Source organism: Myodes glareolus, chromosome 2 (genome assembly GCF_982192425.1).
Source record: "Myodes glareolus chromosome 2, mMyoGla1.1, whole genome shotgun sequence".
Classification (NCBI taxonomy): Eukaryota; Metazoa; Chordata; class Mammalia; order Rodentia; family Cricetidae; genus Myodes; species Myodes glareolus.
In genome coordinates, this window is record NC_142027.1 from 115474741 (window position 1) to 115495387 (window position 20647).

Sequence of the window (20647 nt, forward strand, 5' to 3'; positions counted from 1 at the left end):
CTGAGAGCGTGTACCTCAGTGGGAAAGCACTTGGCTAGCATGCACAGAACCTCAGATATAGCCCCCCTTAGTATTACAAAAATAATATTAATTAAAAAATTCATTAACCTCAAGAAGCCTCAGCATTGAGTATGTAAAAAAAAAACTCTGCTGATGGCTAAGTATGATATTTTAATGTAATTATCACATACCAGTTTCCTCTTTTCATTAGACCAGCTGTTATCCTCTAAAATAGTTTTTAGTTGAGTGTGTGTGTGTGCGTGTGCATTTGTGTGTGTGTGAGCATGTGTGCTTGTGTGCATATGTGTGTGTTTGTGTGTATGTGTGTGCGGGGGCGTGTGTGATGCGAGCACGGGTGCCCTCTGAGTCCACAGGAAGGCCTTGGATCCACTGGAGATGAAGATACAGATGGCTGTGATACACCTGCTGTGGGTGTTGGAACTCAAACTTGGGGACTTTGCAAGCACCATGTTTTCTTAGACACCGAACCACCTCTCTAGCCCCCAAACCGTTGGTTTTCAAAGTGTGAAAGAGGGATAGACTTTTTAACTTCCCAGGACCTCTTGGGTGACTAGAAAATAAACTTTGAATTCCCCTCATTTTTTTTTCATGAGGCCAAGAAATCTTGACCCTCCCTGTGTCTCTTCTTGCAGCTCAGACAATTGCTCCTTCTGTTAGCCCTTTGGTCAGGTTGCTGAAAGGGCTCCATCCCTCAGCTCTTTCTGGTCAATGCAACCGAGAAGCCCAGAGCTTATCCTTCCCAGGGATTCTGTGAAGCAGATGTAATTATCCTGACATATGTAGATGAGGGAACACAGAGGAGTTACACAGTTTGCCCAAGGTCATTCAATTAGCCAATGACAGATTCAGTGGGCTCCTTCCACCATGCCTGAAGCAGCTAGCCTCCAGTGAGCAACAGCAAATCGCCCCAAAGCCACAGAGCCAACTCCGGACTCAGAATGATCCCAGAAAGGACAAGGTCCATACAAGATCTTCTGAAACTGGAAGTCTGAACCCTATATGGTGGAATGTGCAATAATCTGAGAGCTCTAGGGATTGAGACAAAAGAATCTTGAGTTTGAATGAGTCTAAGTATAACCCAGGCTACATATGGAGACTATATCTCACAAGCATGCCAAATAGCAGCAGCAGCAACGACAAGAAAATCTAACAAAAAAGGAGGATGAGAAGGGAGAGGAAGAGGAGCAGGAGGAGAAGAAAGGAGGAGGAGCAAGAGGAGGAGGGGAAAGGAGGAGGAGGAATAGAAGGAGGAGAAAGGGAAGGGGAAGGAGGAAGAGGAGGAGGAGGGGAAGGAGGAGAGGAAGGAGAAGGAAAAGGAGAAGGAGAAGGGAAGGGAAGGGAAGGGAAGGGAAGGGAAGGGAAGGGAAGGGAAGGGAAGGGAGGAAGGAACGAAGAAAGAAAGAAAAGAAGGAAGGAGGGGCTAGAGCGATGGCTCCGTATTGGCTTGAGGTGCCTGCTGTATAAGATGAGGACCGGAGTTCGATCCCTAGCAGTCACAGAAAGGCTGGCACAGCACCACAGGTCTCTAACTCCAGCACTGGTGAGGTAGCAAGAGTTGGGCTCTAGGAACTCACTGGTCAGAGCCAACCGCACTGAAACAGTGAGCTCCAGATTCAGTGAGACACCTTGTCTCCCAAAACAAGAACTTGATAGCGGAAGATGCCTGGCACCGACTTCTGGTTGCTGCAGGAATGGGCGTTTGTACTCCATTCCCACGTGTGTACATGACCTCTGCACACAAAAGGAAAAAAGAAAGGAGGAAGAAGTGAAAACAAACGCACAAGGCAGAATTAGAGACACTGTATCTATTAACTTGGCCCTGACTTTTTAAGCGTTGGGACAAAGCTGCTTCTTGTCCCGAAGATTGGTAACTACAGGGCACGTGGAGGCCCTGGGTGAGCTGCCCAGGCAGGTGCACCTACCTCCTTCAAACTCCGTCTGGCAGTTCCCGGAGGTCTCGTTCAGGCTCTCCTCCTCGTTGATAATGATGTTCTCGATGTCCTTCATCGTCAAGTGATCCCGGAAGGCGTGGTACAGGATGTGCTTCAGCTCCTCCAGGGTGACCCTTTGCATATCAAACTGCAGAGACAAAGAACCGCAAGAGGGCTGTGAAAATGGGTGCGAACTCAGCTGGGATGCCATCGGCGTGCCCGGAAGCTCCCCGAGAAAATGAGTTTTGGGATACCAGATGAGCAGCGTTCCGTCTGCTCGGCTCCCAGCATATGCGCGGTCAGAGTGAGTGAAATATAGCCTCCTTCATTTAGGAGACAAAGAGTAGAAGCTACTTGCTGGCTGGATTGATCATCAACCAGCCATCTGCTGTCAAGCCCCCCCCGCCGCATTTTAGGTTCTATAGCGTGGTACCATACTTTAGACCACGCATATGTTTCTAACATTCTATCATTTTGCAAGAAACCAGCCATTCCCATCTTGAGTTTCCACTTTGGACAATTGCATATGCTTCCGTTTTTTTTTTTTTCATCATTTCCGAAGGAACCAGCAATTCCGATTTTGCTTTAAAGTGTGAACTTGTACATGTCTGCTGGGGTTTGACTGTGAATTCCCTCCCCACCATCCCTCCAACAGAGTTACCGTGTTGGAAGTCTTGTCTCAGTGCTATGGTGATGAGGTAGGAGAAACTTTAAGAAGTGGGACATGGGGCTAGAGAGTTTGTTCTGTGTTAAGAACACTTTCTGCTTGTCCGGAGGACCTGAGTTTGGTTACTAACATCTATGTTGGGCAACTCACAACTGTCTGCAACTCCAGCTAAAGGGAATCAGACTTCCTTTCCTGGTCTCTGAGAGTACATGCTCACACATGGTGCACATGCATCTATGCAGGACCACATACATACACAGATAGGAAAGACTGAATATTATTTAAAAAAAGAGATGGGACTTGGTGGCTGGTTGGGTCACTGAAGGGTGCCTCAGTTCCAAGATGGGTCTCATGGTTTTTTCTGGTTGTGTGTGTGTGTGTGTGTGCATGGATGCACACAAGTGAGTCTATGTATATGTATGCATACACATATATATATACATGGGTGCACATGCATGTGGAGGCTGGATGTTGTCTGGAGTAATCTTCCATTGCTTTTCCACCTAATTCACTGAGGCAGGCTCTCTCAATCAAATTCAGAGCTTGCCAATAGGGCTAATCCCTCTAGCCAGCTTGCTAGATCCCCTGTTCACATATCCCCAAGGCTGGATTACAGGTATATATGCCACCATGCCAACTGTGCATCTCCCTGGGTTCTAAGGCACTGGACACTGGTCTTCAGGCTTGCGTGGCAAGAGCTTTAACCACTGAGTTATCCCCCCAGCCCCACAAGTATAACTGTTATAAAAGCCCAAGTCACTTTCTGACTTCCTGTCTTCCCATATGATCTCTCCTGCATGTGTTTCTGCCATTGTGATGGTGTCTACTTCAAGGCCTTCATTAGTGGCAAGGGAGAGGTGGTACCCTGCTCTTGCCTTTCCAATGCTAGAGCCTGCATCAGTGTCTTCTCTGCAGAAGGGATTCCACTACAGTGATGGACAATGACCTAATACAGTAGAGTCATTATTTTTCTCATTGCTATGACCAAACACCCAGCAAGGCGGCATCAGGAAGCATTGGTTTATCTGAGCTCACAGTTCAAAATGACACAGTCCACCAAGGTGGGGAAGGCACAGGCAACAGGAACTTGAGGCAGCCAGTCACCTTGCATCCAGAATCAGAGAGAGAGGGATGCTGGTGCTCAATTCACTCTCACCTTTGTACCCAGTCTCAGATCTCAGCCCATGGGATGGAAGGTGGATTCACCTCCATCAGTGAACTTAACCTGGGAACTTCCTCCCAGACATGCTCCAGAGGTTTCTATCCTGTGTGAGTCTACATCCTATCGAGTCGACAGTCAAGATTAATTAACCATCACACAAAGGGAGGTAATGGGGGCCCATGACTGAAACGAGTCCACACAACACTGAAAGCCAAGTCCTACACATTTCCCTCTCCTTCCTGCCTTTTCAAGCATTTGAAAAGTATGCACCTAGTTCTAGGAAATTAAATTGAGTTACTGAAACTTATTGGGAAAGTCAAGATGATTCAAGTCGAAAGCCCTGTGTGAATCAGAGCAACAGATGGGCATTTGGATGTTGGATGTGTTTTCTGCATTATAGTTTAGTGACTTGTCACAAAACCAGGCACAATGTCCCTTCACATTGGATAAATGAGGAATGTAACCCACGTGCAGGAACGAGGCACAAAGATGGCAGAGGAGAATAATTCTGATGCGAAAATGGGGATCCTGTCTTAGCTAGGCTTAACTGTCAACTTGACACAGTCTAGAGTCTCCTTAGAAAGAAGTCTCAAAGGGAGGGATGGTCCAGATCAGATCGGCCTGTGCGAATGTTTACGGGGAACTGCCTTGACTGTTAATGAATGGTTGTGTGCGTGTGTGTGTGTGTGTGTGTATGCATGTGTGTGTGCATGCATGTGTGTGTGCGTGCACATACACATACACCACTGTGGGTGGTACCGTTCCATGAATAGGTGGCTCTGGGGCTGTGAGCAAGCCCAGATATAAGCCCTTTCCTATCCAAGTTTTGGGTCAGAGTGATTTATCAGGGCAACAGAATAAAGTCAGAACAGATCCTCTGCCATGGTCAGAGATGAGTAATGTTGACGTCAATCAGATTCTTTGGGGGAAGAAATGAGTCATTACTTCTTAGAAGACCAATGTAAGAGGTGGAGCACTGCCTGGAGAAAAATTAGACCACTTTAAAGAGCTTTCTGACATTCAGAAACTCGGCAAAAAGATGGACTAGAGGCTAGGAGATGGGAAATAAAGATACAAGTTCCCTGGCTCCACTGTTTAGGCTGAGTCTTATAATCACTAGAAAATCCTGTGGCACACTGGACAGTGATGGCATGTGCCTTTAAGCCCAGTACTTGGGAGGTAGAGGCAGGCAGATTTCTGAGTTCAAAGATAGCTAAGGCTGCAGAGAGAAGCCTTGTCTAGAAAAACAAAACAAACAAAATACACTGTGGCTTGTAAAGCAAATGTTCCTCAGCAGCAATCGGTAGAAGACTTGGTCCCTAGCTGCTGGTGATGTTGAGAGGAGACTGAATCAAGGCGTTGGCTTTGTCTACGAATTATTAGTGAGTCCATAGCTGAATGGATCCTGTAGTGTGAGATGTGTTTCTGTATATGTGTTGCTTTTATTGGTTGATGAATCAAGCTGCTTTGGCCTAGGGCAGAATATAGCCAGGCTGGAAGAGATATAGAGAGAGAGTGTAGGTGAAGTCAAGGAGATGCCATGTAGCTGCTGAATGAAACCAACACCAGAAACTTTGCAGTAAGCCACAGCTTCGAGGTGATACACAGATTAATAGAAATGGGTTATTTAAGATGCAAGGGTTAGCTAGAAATATGCCTGAGTCATCAGTCAAACAGTGTTGTAATTAAAATAAAAGCAACTGCTGAACTTTCCAAAAGATGGGACAGTCCTTCAGGGTTCCTGATGCACAGGAGAAACTTCCAGACATTCTGCAGGACACAGAAGAAAGCAACGGATGAACTTGACAAGGTAGAACAGATCATCAAATTTCCTATTTCATGGAAAAGTCTGCGGGATACTATGGGCCTGTAGGCTGAAGATGGATTCCCCAACAGTACAGAAGACTTTGGGCAATTACCCAGGCAGCAAGATGTCTCTGTCAATTCTAGAACTTTGGAAGTTGCTTACATTGCACTTCCTGTTTACTCAAGTAATATTATTTCCCTTCTCAGGCCTTTGATGGGGTTGAAGACTAGATAGTCATAGGTACTTTCCTCTCATGACTTAGCCAAGTCATTTTTAATATAAGACTTAGACTCCTTAGGATAGGATAACTATTGAAATATTTAGCATATGTTTTTTGTTTGATATTGCTCATACTGGTTGTAATTCTAATTATTATATTTGCTTTTGCCCCTTCTTTTCCCTGGACAATACTTTATATGTGTTATTATTGTATATAGTTTTCTACTAATCTTAGAACTCTCTTATTTAGACAAAAGGGGGAGGTGCTGTGGGGATTCCTTCAGCCCATAGCCTTTAAGATACCAGCCCACTTTGAGCATGGTCTAATGTACTATAAATGCAGACAAAAAGCGTGTGTGGCCCTCTTGGCTGCTGGATTTGATTCCCCTTCCCAGTGCATGCAGAGGACTGTGGAATGCTACCCCTTTTGTGAGTTTATCCCCAAATAAATAAACCTTATTATACGCCATTACAGGCTATTGTGGAGCTCTTTTGTATGCCAACAGTCCTGCTTCTTGAGTCACTAGAAGTGTGTATTTCAAGACTTGAGAGTCTTCTGTGTGTTTCTGTCTTTCTCTGTATTTTCTTCTTTAAGTCGCTGTGCCCCCTCTCTTCCCATTGCCCCCCTTTCCACCTCTATCACTATTCATGTTCTCTCTGTGTGTTTATGTTTACCTTTGTTTCTCTGTCTGATTGTCTCTCTGTCTCTGTCTCTGTTTATCTCTCTTCTCTTTTTTTCTCTCTCTCCTGGCCATCATGAGGTGGGCAATTTTCATCTGCCACTCTCCAACTTCAACTCAAGCTCATATTAACAGACTCAGGGGATCATGAACTGAAACACCTTCAACCTCAAGCTCAGATAGACTCTTCTCCTTACAATAGTGTCTCTTGACTATTTTGCTACAGTGACACATGACCATCTAACATAGGGTATAAACACCTAAACAAACCTCGCAGAGCAATTTCCCCTATTTTATCTGTATTGGCAGGGTACCAATACAGTTTTTTTTAAACAAACTTTAAAAAGTTTATAGAACAGGAACGTGGCACCAATAGGTATTTCTCCCACGATGACCCATCACTTCAGTGTTCATATTTTTCTTGAGCTACTTTTAGAATTTTATACTATTTTTGGAGAAAATAGTCCAAAAACTGTCCACAAGCTTCTCGTTATTTTTAGCGTGTCATTATGCACAGTAGACCCACATTTTAAAATTCCCTTCAAGACTGACTGTAGCATAGTGGCTGTGGCTGTTGCACAGCTGGTAGAGTCCTCTCCTACCATCCACAAAGCCCTGAGTTCTATCTCAGCCTACGTAAGTCATGGGTGGTGGCCTATCTGCCCATAACACCAGCACTGAGGAAGAGGGGCAAGAGGAACAAAAGTTCAAAGTTATCTCTGGCTACATAGCAAGTTTGAAGTCAATCTTGGTAGCATTATTTTTTTATAAAAAAAAAATCACTTATGCCCTATCACTTATAATTCTATGTGTTTCTCTTTTCTGCTTTTGATGTAATTGTGTTTTGTTTTGTGGCTCATAGAGAATGCAGCGTTTACATATTCATGCTTTGGACAGCTAAGACATTTTCCATTAAGTAAATCTCTATTAAACTAATTTATAATAATTAGTTTATCTTTACTAATTATATTATGTAGTCATAAAATTATAATCTTTCCTTCCCATACCCTTATTTTTTTATTTACATGTTTGTCAAAAAACTATGAATAACATTTCATAGCCTGTGAAAAGAAATGTCTGCCCATTAATTATTCTTCTAGCCATAATACTGTTTTCAATGAGTTTGTCCTTAGTATAAAATATTAGTCTTTCATGAAATGAATCGCTGTGGAGGATGGCACTGAGATAGAGAAGCAGATGTGAGCAAGTCATAGCACACCCTGCTCACAAACCCCAATAGCACATCCTGCTCACAAACCCCATTAGCACACCCTGCTCACAAACCCCAATAGCACACTCTGCTTACAAGAAAATTTAAGTTCAGATTAGTACATGCTGTGCAAAGATGGATTGATACCTCCCCCCAGAAAGTTGGGAATGAATCATAGAAGGTTTCTTGAAAATGTATATGGAATTGAAGACCTAAAGTAAATGTTCAGAGGGAGATGTCTCAGCCCATAAAGTTCTTGCTGTACAAGTGTGAGGACCTGAGTTCAAACCCCAAAACTCATCAGGATGGCCTATGGGTATGTCTGCGGGGCTTATCTTGATTGCTGACTGATTTGGAAGGATCCAGCCCACCATGGGTGGCACCATTCCCTAGGCAAGGGGGCCTGAGCTGTATGAGAGAGGAGAAAGCAAGCACATGAACATCCAGGATTTACTTTTCTGTGTTGTAGACTATGGGTGTGGCATGACTTCCTGCTTCTCCTACGTGATGGATTGTAACCTGAATTGTGAGCTAAAATAGACTCTCTCCCCCATAAGTCATTTTTTATCAGGTTATTTGATTACAGCAATGAACAATTAAATGGAACAATTGGACACAATGGTACATGTAATCCAAGCACTGGTGAGGAAAGGGCTAGAGACAGGAGGCTCACCCAGTTAGACTGCTGGGTGAGCTTCAGGCCAATGAGAAGGATAATTGAATGAAATGTATGTCCTGTCAATGCTGAAACATGCATGGCAGCCCATATATGGTGGTTCTGTTGAACTTGTCCATATTGGGTTTCATGGTCTAAGTTGATGAGGATGACTGACCAGGTCTCTCCTCCCAATAGAAAACTTGGTGGATGGTGTTCCTGAGGAAGGACAGGAGAAGTGGTCCTCTGACCTCTACACATGTGTGTATGTGTGCACGCATGTGCACACGCACACACACACACACACACATGAAAGCAAGAAGAAAGGAAAGAAGGAAGGAAGAAAAAAGAAGAGAAGAGAAAAAGGAAAGGAACAGAAAAAGAAAAGAAAGGAAAGAATAGAACAGAATAGAATAGAAAAGAAAAGCAAGCCAACTTAGATTTCCAGGTATGTTAGGATGGGTGTACACTATTTATCTTCCATTGTCCACTTGACACATCTGGAGTCTTTGATTCCCCTGAGAGGAAAGCCTTGCTGAAGGACTGACCTGAGCAGTCAATCTGTGGGCATCTCTATAGGGGATTATTTTGATTCTTAGTTGATGTAGAGCCCAGCCCACTGTGGCACCATTCTCTGGACTGATGATCCTGGGCTGTATACAAAGCAGTTGGCTGAGTATGGTCTTTGAGCAAGCATGCTCTATGGTTCCTGCCTCCAGTCCTGAGTTCCTGCCCTAATTTCCCTCCAGGAGGATTATGACCTGCAAGTACAAACTAAAATAAACCTTTTCCTCCTGTGAGCAAGTTGATTTTTTGTAACTAGATGTTTCCTTCCTGCCTGCCAGTTCCCGAATAACCACACTGAGACTTAATATAAATTACAAACTGTTTGGCTTATTAACTCAAGATTATTATTAACTAGTTCTTACAACTTAAATTAACCCATTCTATTATTCTATATTTTACCGTGTGGTCATGGTGTTGCCTCACATCTTGCTTCCCCCAGCTTGATGGCATTTCCCTGACTCCACCCTTTTTCTCCCTGTTTCTCTGTGTGGATGTCCTGCCTGGCTCTATTCTGCCTGGCCATTGGCCAAATCAGCTTCTTTATTAACCAATGATAATCAAACATATTCACAACATCCAGAGGGCATCCCACATCACTTTTTGTCCTCTTTTTTTCTTTGTTTTGTTGTTGTTGTTCTTGTTTTGTGGGGGGGCATCCCAAGACCCAGTGGTGCAGAAACCTGGGCATAGTCACTGACTGGTCAAACCTGGGTCCACATATCCCTCAAAGGCCCATATGTTAAAGCCATGGTTTACTGTCATGATGTTACTGAGAGGTGTTGGAATATTTTAAGGGATAGAGTCTAGAAGAAGGTCCTCTGGTTACTACAGGGGGATTACAGTCACTTTAAGAGGATCGCAGGACTCTAGGTTCTTCCTTTCCCTTTTTCTTCAGGACTATGGTTGGGCATTTTATACAACCACATATTCCCTACCATGATCAGCTGATCTTCCCGCAACCACAGAAGTACCAAAAGTACAAAAGTGTACTGGCCTTAAAGGCCACTGAAGATGGACCCCCACCTCCTGTGTCTAGTCCCCTGGTGACATTGAAAAGGTCAACATCACAGTTGCTCTGAGGTGGAGGAGTCTGAGCTGTGTTGAGGTCCATTAGGACAAATCTTCCTGGTCAAAAGAACGATATCTGGATGCTGGGGAAATGGTTCAGCTGCTAAGCATAGACACAGAGCCCATCGGTGAGGAAACTCACAACTCCCTGTAACTCCAGCTGCAGGGGGTTTGATGCCCTCTTCTGTCCTCTTCTGGTACTGCACTCAAGTGCATACATAAACACAACTAAAAATAAAAATAAGCATTAATTTTTTAAAAAAGAAGAATGAAATCTAGCTCTGACCCTGAGCAGAGGCTTTTTTTAATAAATTATTTTGAAGTTATTCAAATTATTATTACATGCTATTGCTTTCTCTTTTAAGAGTCCAGGCTGGGAGATGGTGGCGCATGCCTTTAATTCTAGCACTTGGGAGGCAGAGGCAGGCTGATCTGTGAGTTCGAGACCAGTCTGGTTAACAGAGTGGGTTCTAGGATAGCCAAGGCTGTTACACAGAGAAACCCTCTCTAGAAATACACATAAAACACAAACAACAACAACAACAACAAAAAAACTATCAATCACCTGGCCCAAGTCTATTTCCAAAGAAAATTGATTCACCGGAAGCCATGCTAAGGAGAAGAGATGAATAACTATCCCCTTAGTGAGGCCTAGCATCCCTGAGTCCTTCCCCCACACAGTTGCTCTCAGAGCACCCTGTAGCACTGTGGCTGGCCTACTTTTCTGAGTTACTTAGAAAAGTGTAACTTTATCTTTGAAGATATAACTATCATCATTAGTGTTTGTGTGTGTATATATACCACATGTTGTATGGATACCCATAGAGTCAAGAGAAGGGTATTAGGTCTCTTGGGGCATGTTACAGGTGGCTGTGAGCCACCCAATGTGGGGCACAAACTCTGGTCCTCTGTAAAAGCTGCCTGTGCTCTTAACCCCCGAGCCATCTTTCCAGCCCCCACCCTGCTTTCTTCTCTCCTTATTTCCCGAAAATGACCAAAGTCTGATCATGCTTCCCCACACACTCTCCTCTCTCATCCTCTGCCTCTGACTTAGAGAGAGGTGACAAGCTAAATTTTGGGTGTGTTCCCTGGTGCTCCCTGAGCGACAATTCCCGCATAACAACTAGGGGATGGAGTGTAGACGTGACAGCCTAATGATACGGATTCAGAAGCCATTTGTGTTAGGCTGACAATAAAAGTCACCTGAAGGATGACAACCCCAGAGAGGAGTATATGGAGAATGAAGATGCCTAGACAAGGGCTCAGAGGTCACAAAGGTCAGCAGGTGAGCAGCCTCCGCCACAGAACATTCAGGGAGTGTCTTGGATGCCACACAAAATATCTAAAGGTTTCTTGAAATGACCTAGGCTTTTTGCAAAATGCTACGCTGACGTCGGGACAGACACGTTTTCTTTCTGTATGAATATGTTATAGCCAAGCTAGTCTGACTGACAAGTTCCAGGCAGCGGCAGAAAAGCAGGCGGCATTTGAAGAATGACAACTAAGGTTGTCCCTTTTGTGGCTTCCAACCTCCCCGTGTGTTTTACAGGCATGGATCTAGAAAGAAGAGCAGCGTTCACGTAAAAATAGACTGAATTTGGGCATGGCTGCCTCTCAGTTAGTAGAGTGTTTGCCTGGATGCATGGAATCCTTGGCTCTATCCCTAGGACACATAAACCAGGTTTCCTGACACTTACCTGTAACCCCAGGCCCTGGGATAATGGGAAATTCAAGGTCATCCTTAGTCTGAGGCCAGCCTGGGTTATGTGGACCCTTATCTGCTTAGGACACAGGACTCAGATTATTCTAGCTGGATTGAATCTGAAACCACCTTCCTGCAGCCTAGCTTCAAGAGTACCAAACAGGATTATGCAAGTTGCTAAGGGAGGGGAACAGTTAAAGGTCCTATCCAACTGTGACACCTAGGAACCACAAAAATGACCAGCATGGCAAGATCGCCACGAAGGTGCAATCGTGGCACCCGCATACTGGCAGTAACCAACAGTTGCCTAAGTGGGTTTAGGGCCCACTCAATAGGAGGGGAATTATGCCTGATCTAGTCAACTCCCAAGGGCTAGTGTGGTCATGGACCTTAGAAGAGAATCTACTACTGCCACTTTGCTAGACAAGTATAGTTATTAACTACATCCTAAATCTTATCCTTATACCCACAGATACATAGAGCTATCACTTTCCATCAAAAAGGTCTCTTTGTAGCAAACGGAAGCCATCCCAGAAAACTACAACTGGGCACATCAGGGGTCAACGGGTTGTGGGGATCCCAGCCCCTATGGATCTGCAGCACAGCTCCGGCCTCTATGGCTCAAGGAACATCTTGGAAGAGGGGACGGAAAGACTGTCAGAGTCAGAATATGAGGATATCTGCTGTGTGTCTTTTTCTCTGCACAAACAAGGCCTGAACAATAGCAATATCAAAAGACAGGCTAATGGGAAAGTGGGGAATCTCACAGGGTCTCAGCCCTACACACACAAAAAAAAACTGCAAACAACCAATAACTGCCTGGAGAGGAAAAGTTCACCTCTCGCAGGGATGAGCCTCCTGATTGGCTATCCAATATGGAGTAGTCAGCTCTGAAATCATGTGTGTGTGTGTGTGTGTGTGTGTGTGTGTGTACATACACAAATAACAAAAATGGGCCCAGGAGTAGGATTTATATATTTGTCAACATATATATGCATATATATGTAACAACAATAGAGGTAAAGGCTATCAATCTGACAGCACGGTGTGTGGTGGTGGGAGAAACATGAGCATCTGGAGGGAAGAGAAGGAAGTGAAAAAGTGACAGAATTATAATTTAAAATGTAAACTAAATACATTAAAAAATTAGGCTTACACTCTCTGCTTCACAATAATGGGAATGTACGCCATTTCCAAATACTAATATATGCATGCTTGGTTCTCTTTGGTTTGCGTCTTCCCGCTTGCCAGATTTTTCCCATCCTTATGTCTTCCTTTTTCTTTTGTGCACAGTGCCTATGGCAGGCTTCATTTTGATTAAACTAGGAGGCCTCTTCCTGGTTATCAGATAGATGGCTTAACTGGCAATTTCATAAGATCAAATTCAGGAAAATGGAATTGCCTCTTTCTCCTCCCTGTGTGAGACGAGAAGGTCCGTTCCCCTTACTTCCAGACTTCTTCCTGTGCCTCAGCCATTGGGTTTAACTCGAGATTTGCAATGACACATCGAGGGCGTTCCTGCTAGCTGGGCATGGTGGTGCATACCTCCAGTTCCAGCATTCTGAAGGCTGAGACCAAGGCAGGTGGGTCTCTATGAGTTTGAAGCTGGCCTGGCCTACATAGCTAGTTCTAGGACAGCCTAGTCTACATAGCACATTTTCAGGGATATATATATAGTGCATTCCTGTCTCAAAATTACACTTCCCACCCTAAAACATACCCCTTGTGTCTTTTTGCAGAAAAATACTGACTCTGCACTGAATTTGAGGGTGTGGTTTATAACCACAGATCGCTACCTCAAGATCTGAATGGACTTCACCCCTCACTTCCATTCATCCGGAACTGTCCTACCTCAGGGCACCCGACTCTCACGGTATTAAAAACAGCTGCCAAGGGGGCGCTTGTGCATGTTGCCTCTCCTGAGAGATCTCATAACTATTTAAAATTTTCTATTATTTCTACAAATTAATTAACTTAGCGTGCTTGTGTATATGTATGTACATGTGTCAGGGCACACATGTGGAGGTCTGAACACAACCTAGAGGAACTGGTTTTCCCCTTCGAACACGTGGGTCCTGAATATGGAGCTCAGGTCACCGGGATCGATGGCACATGCCTTTACTCCCTGAGCCATTTTTCTGACCCAAGACATTATGTTTTTCACAGTGTCTTTCAAAAGTAATTAGGGGTGTATTTTTAAAAACTATATAGGTGTATTATCGGCATGTATGTCAGTGTATCATGTGCATTCCATGTCTGGAAAGGCCAAAAGAGGGCACCAGATCCCCTGAGACTGGACTCACCATAGCTGTGAGCCACCCTATGCATTCTGGGAATCAAACCTGGGTCCTCTGGGAGAGTGACAGGTGACAGGTGTACTCAACCTTGAGCCATCTCTCCAGCCCTATGATACCTTTCCTCCTCCGGTCTCCTGTAACAGACACTTTGTCTTAGTATAACATCCTAGAATTGCCAAGATGTCCCCTCACTGATGCCTGAGGTGGTGATGTGGGTACAGCTGAGTTAGTTGAGTCCACATACTTGTACACATACACACACGCACATGACACAAGATGCACACTCAAAGTTGAGCTGCTATTTCTAGCTCTGCTTGGCGTTGGGTAGTTGACCCAAGTTTTCTTCTTCTATATCTTTTATCCATTTTCCAGCCAATTGACTCAGCCAATGAAACATCCAAGGGATGTTTATTTGCCCTTGAGATTTAAAAACACATATGGCTTCTGTGCCATATGTGGACACATGTTTCTGCATTCATCTTGGCTTGAGTTGAGCCAGGGTTTTTCATCTTTATACCAACATTGCATTCTGTCTCCTGTGTGCTTCCTCGCAGCCCACAACCGTTTCGACAATGGCTTCCCCTTTGTTCGAGTTTGATTTTTCCTCTTCAATACAAATTAGTATTAAGCAGCTGTCTGTCCCATGATGCTACACGTTTCATCTCTTCCTCAATCATTTGCATGTCCGTGTTCTGGATGGTACAGTTCTTTTTTGTTCTCTCCCCATACAGATAATTCAGTTTCTTTTAGCTTTTTATTTTTATTTATACATGTACATGTATACACTTGTGTGTGCACGCGTGTGTGCATATGTGCATGAGCATGCACTCAGATGCCCTCAGAGTCCAGAAGAGAGCACTGGATCCCTTGGAGCAGGAGATACAGGTGGTTGTGAACCACCCAGTGTGGGTGCTGGGAACCAAATTCAGGTCCTTTGCAAGAGCATTCCATGCTTTTAACAGTGTGCCATTTCTTCAGTCCTTTCCTTTTTTTAAAAAAAAGTTTGATTTTATATTTACCAATGTGTTTGTGACCCCCACCGTGTATGTGTGTGTGTGTGTGTGTGTGTGTAACTGCAGTACCCATTCAGGTCAGAAGAGGGCATCAGAGTCCTAGAAGCTGGATGCAGGTGACTGTGCTTCCCTGATGTGGGCGCTAAACATTTATCTCAGGTTCTCTGAAAGAGCCATGAGTGGCCTTTCCCACAGAGTCATCTCTTAAGTCCCTCATTCTGCTTTTCATTGGTTGTGTCAAAGACCAGTTCTGTGCTTTTATTTTGATTCTGTGCATGCTTTCTCTGGCAATTCTAGTCTTTTTTTCTTGCTCCAAAGTGTCAACATTTACTGTCTTTCTATGTTTTTCTTTCATATAAATACATGGTGCATACACATGTGTGTGTGATGTCGCACATGCCTTCAGGTCAGAGAAGGAATCTCTTGTCTTGCTCGATCACTTTCTACCTTATTCCCTCAAGGCAGGGTCTCTCACTGAACCTGGAACTAGACTGGCAAACCCCAGTGATTTTCCTGTCTCTATCCCCCCAACAATGTTGAGGTTACAGGTACACATGGCCATGCCCAGCTTTTTACGTGGGTGTTGGGGATTTGAACTCAGGTCCTCATGCTTTCAGGGCAAGTGTTTTTATCTACTGAGCCATTTCCCCTGCCCTCTGCCCTCCCCCGGCCCCTGATAAGTTCCAAACAGCTTTTTATGCATCATCTTTTCAGGTTAAAATGTGAAGAAAAGCCATAAGTGTACCTTCTGCAAATTCTCCCTTGATTCAATTTTATTTTTCTTTTCTATTAATACAGTTTTAACTTTATTCATTTATTATTTCTATACATATGGGTGTTTTGCCTGCATATGTGTCTGTGTACCACATGGCATGCAGTGCTCACAGAAGCCAGAAGAGAGTGCTGCATTGCTTAGAATTGGAGTTACAGATGGTTGTAAGTTGTCATGTGGGTGCTGGAAATAAACCCCAGTCCTCTGGAAGAGCAGTCAGTGTTCTGAGCCACCTCTCCAGCTCTCTTGATTTAATTTTCAAGGGCAAGTAATTCTATTTTTCTAGGACATAAGTGAGGTGTGTGTGTGTGTGGGAGGGGTGCACATGTGTGTTCATGTCTGGAAACCAGAGGGAAACCTTGGGTTGTTTAAGAACAGGTGTTACTTTATAGCCTAGGCTAGCCTGGAAATCACTCTAAAAGTCCAGGCTAGCCTCAAAGTCTTGATTTTTCTTTCTCCTCAGTGTCTTTGGTGCTAGGATTACAAGCTCAATCACCATCCCTAGCTTTCAATTTAATTTTGTCTGCTTCTGTGTCGGTCTCTTTCAGTTAGTGAAGAACCCTGGGAAGATACGCACCACCTCTAAAACAGTGGCTAAACGCAAGCATGCAGATGCATCATATGTGCTTGTTGAATGACTACATGTTAGCCTTCCATTTCTACTTCCTCCCTTTCCTTTCCCTGCAAATTCATCGGGAGGCCAGGAAAAGTATCTTCTGCAAGAAGACTCCCAGTGGAGACTCCCAGTGGAGAAAAGAAATTGAGCTCCTGTTCTCACTGTGATAGGAGCCTCAGGGGGCCCTAGCTGCAGTGAAGTCCTGAATTCGGAACAAGATGAAAGCCAGGCCACTAAAAGCACAAAGCCTGAGGCTCGCCACAGGCTGCCTGTGAGGTCTCCCCCAACCCTGACTCCCGCAGAGACCAGCACTGTGGGGGACCGCATCTTCTCTGACCAGCTTTTAGGTTAATCCTCCACTGGTTCCAACTTTCATAGGCCTGGAATTCACTTCACGGTGCAATTTAATTCACCTTGAGGGAGCTGGTGACAGGGGTCAAATAGGCTCCAGAATATTCAATAGCCTTTGCTCTTCCCTCTGTCTAGTTAAAAAGGTGATATTCTACTGTTGTACAGTAATAAGTTCCTTCAGCTGGAACATTTCCTCCAGGAAGAGGGGCCCATGAGACTCTGGAAGTAAGCAAACCACACTTGCTCCGGGAAGCCGGATTCTAGTCGGCAGCTCCCCATAGTTTTGGAAGCAATGACCAATGATGGGAAGAAGACTGTGACCATCACCATTCCAGCAACCTGAAGGAGATGCTCTAGTATGTCCAGCTACCTATAAATCCTGCAGAGAGAGCTCTGGGGCTTCAGTTGTGCTGTCAACCATGCTGGGGTGGGCGTTTTGGTGACATGGCTGTTTTTTTTAAGTCATCCATATTTCTGTAGGTCACCGCTCACACTTACTCCTGAAGTGACCCTAGGGAACTCATCAGTTCCCCAAGTTAGACTTTGATGGCATCATTACTTTGGTCTGTCAAGGGCTCCCTACCAGAGCTGAGCAGACATTTTTCTCATGTCTCCTGGTGAAAAGCCTCACCTACAACATCCATCTGCCAAGAGCAAGAGCTGCCCAGAAGTTCAATATGACAAAACACCTCCCCTTGGAAGCAGGGCTCTTTCCAACCCACAGTAAGAACCTGTAGTCTGGGCATACTTACAGTGCCTGGGGCAGCTGAGTGCCTCCTCCTACATGGATGAGCCACCTCATAAGTTTACACTGGCACAACCAAAAAAAAAGGACTTAAGAAGAAAAGTGTCCCCCAAGCACCACTTAGGTCGTTTCACCACATTCTGCGGTCTTCCGTTCATCCTTGGCTGCACACTGTCAACAGCACACATGCCTCTGCTGCACATCGACGCCACTGTTAACGGTGCTCTTCATATGGCACAGGAAGCCCCAGCATGTTCAAAGGAGCTTCCAAAAGTTTTCCTAGCTCCAGACTTTCCCCAACACGGAACATTAAACAGTGAGCCTGAAGTGAACGTATTGTGAAATATCCGGATTTATGATTCTTGCCTGATACCCAGCAGGAACATCTTAAGCAAGAGTTTGCTTTGGCTCACAGTTCAAGGGCACACAGTCCATCATGGAGGGGAAGGCATGGTGGCAAGGTCTGGAGACAGCATTGTGCTCACACTCAGGAACTATAGTAGGGGGACGTGGGTTGGGCTATAAAACCTCCAGCATTGCCCATGCTGACTCATTTCCTCTAGTGAAGGTTATAGAGATTAAAAATAAATAAATAAATAAATAAATAAATAAATAAATAAATAAATAAAATAGGAAAAGAGTGCCACCTTCTGGGTCACAAGTGTTAAAACACGTAAGCCTGTGGGGGACACTTAAGATTTAAGCCCATAGGACTCCTTTGCGCTAAGAATGAAGAAACGGGATCATAAGAAGCCTATAACCCAAACTGTTTAGTCAGGTGAATGGGATGAGGAAATGGAGGGTTGATTCTGAGGATAATTAGAGTTGGTGGTTCAGGTCTATCTGGACTCAGGTGTGTCTGTGATGGCCAACTGTGCACTGCCAACTTGACAGGATCTGAAATCACCTAGAAGACACTCCTCCAGGTGTGTCTGTGAAGGCACTTCCAGAAAAGACTTAACTGAGAGGAGGGGAGACCCACCCTGAATGAAGGCAGCCCCGTCCACTAGGCTGGGGTCTCAGACTGAATGGAAAAGAGACAGTGAGCCGAGACCAGCATTCACCTCTCTCTGCTTTATAGTGGATGCCACGTGACCAACCACCTCACGCTCCTGCTGCCATCCCTGCCCTGCCACCCTTGAGCTGTGAGCCACAACGAAGTCTTTCTGCTTTCAGTGGCTTTTGTGACAGCAATGAGAGAAGACACTAATACACCATCTCTTCCTCCCCTGACATGGGGGTACACGGACAGAAGGACAGGGGCATCCTGTATTCTTTGACCTTGCTGGGTACCATCAGCTGAACAGAATTCAGTTAATGCTTTGGCCTCTGCCAGTTCCCCTAGTACCCCAGCTCTGGGAAAGAAAAAGACTCTCCATCAGACCCAAACAAAGATTGAGCACCTATTGACTGCCATGGTCTGGAAGGAATTTTCCACCAGCTACGAGGCCCATGGAGCAGACACATAATTCAGAATCTTCAGCTGACACCGGAGCTGTGAAGTTTCCCTCAGGACATTATCTGAGGGAAAGCAAGGAGGAGGCTGCACTGGCCTCACCAGGCCCCCGGTGAGGACCATCCAAGGTAGACTCATATGGGGGTTGCGGCAATACTTCTCTTTCACAAGAAAGCCTTGGTCAAGGCAACACTGCCCGACTGGTCCCTGAGGAAGCGGGGGGTGAACTGATGTCGCCTGGAAGTTCAGATTTCTTTATATGAGTGTGGGAGGGGGTGCCTATGCACACATATGCCTTCATGTGGAAGTCAGAGGTCAACATCATTGGTCTTTCTCAATCATTGTCTACCTTGTCCTTTCTCTCCAGACGAGGTCTCTCAGGGAACCCGGAGCTTACCAGTTTGGCTAGACCTGCTAAAGAGAAGCCTCAGGGATGTTCCTCATCTTCCCAGTTCCCAAGAGTACCAGGGTTACCGACAAGTGCCACCACACCTGGAGCTAGACTGTGTAAGGGTGAAGAGAGCTGAGAGCAAGCAAGAAACTAGCAACTAGGACGCACAGATGCATTGATTTTCTTCCCCCTCCGTTCTTGACTGTGGATATGATGTGGCTAGCTGCCCGAGTTCCCGCCTTGACTTCACCCATCAAGGGCTGACACTTGGCAGTGTAAGCTATTAACCCTTTTCTTCTTTAAACTGCTTTTTCTCAGGGTGTTTTATCACAACAACCAAATGAAACTGGAAGGCAGAGAGATCCACCCATGCTAGAACATGCTTACAATCCTGACACTTTCGCAGTTGAGGCAGAAGGGACTACCCAGAGTTTAGGGCTAGCCTAGGTTATATAGTAGAATCCAGATTAACCCCAGTCAATGCTATCAGTACCACGTTTCAATTTCAATGAATTAAAATCTACAAGAAGACATGCTTTGGACACATGCAAATAGTGGACCATTGTGTTGATATAGAAGAGACTTGAAGAGCTAAAGATTTCATCATAGGGCTGGTGAGAGGGTTCAGGAAGTAAGAGCCACCAAGCCTGGCCATCTGAGTTCCATCCCCTGGGGCCTACATGATGAAAGGAAAGAACTAACTCCTGCAAGTTGTCCTCAGACCTCTCACACACACCGTGGACATATTCATCCCCCTCAAAAAATACAAGAAGAAGAAGGAGAAGGAGAAGGCGAAGGTGAAGACGAAGACGAAGAAGAAGAAGAAGAAGGTGATGAAGACTTATATTCTGGAATGAATCCCTTGACAATTTTGGGGGTGGGGACAAACGTGTATGTGAGACTCCTAGGTCCTGCTTGCTGTAGGCAGTACTGAGACACCTTAGGAAATAAAAAAGAGAAAAATACTCTTTTCCTGCAAACCTTACAATACAACTGGGGAGACAGAAAATACCCAAAGAAGCACCTAAAATAGTTTGGCGTGGTGGCACATGGCTGTAACCCAGGCCCTTAGAGGGCTGAGGCAGGAGGACTACCGTGAGTCTGAGGCTGATTTGGACCTCATAGTGAGACCCTGTCTTTTTTTTCTGTGATCTTCCCCAAAACACACAAGATGGGGAGACAGGCTTAGGGACAAAAGGAAGCACAAAGGACACTGGGAGACACTGGGCAGCTGTTTGAAGGAAGGAATTCAGACACAGGCTATGAAAGGAGTTGACTTGTGATGTGGGAGTCCTCTCTGTGCTGTGATTACCATTA

General features: G+C 45.0%; 1 protein-coding gene across 13 annotated transcripts in view; it reads right to left on the reverse strand.

Annotated features, from left to right (window-relative positions):
- The window catches only part of Caln1 (calneuron 1), a 474585-nt gene that overhangs the window by 21541 nt on the left and 432397 nt on the right, over nucleotides 1–20647 (reverse strand). For all 13 annotated transcript variants that reach the window (XM_085681960.2, XM_085681948.2, XM_085681927.2 and 10 more), the window contains one exon: nucleotides 1944–2100. In XM_085681960.2, the coding sequence (XP_085538086.1) occupies nucleotides 1944–2100 (157 nt within the window). The remainder of the gene's footprint in view (nucleotides 1–1943; nucleotides 2101–20647) is intronic.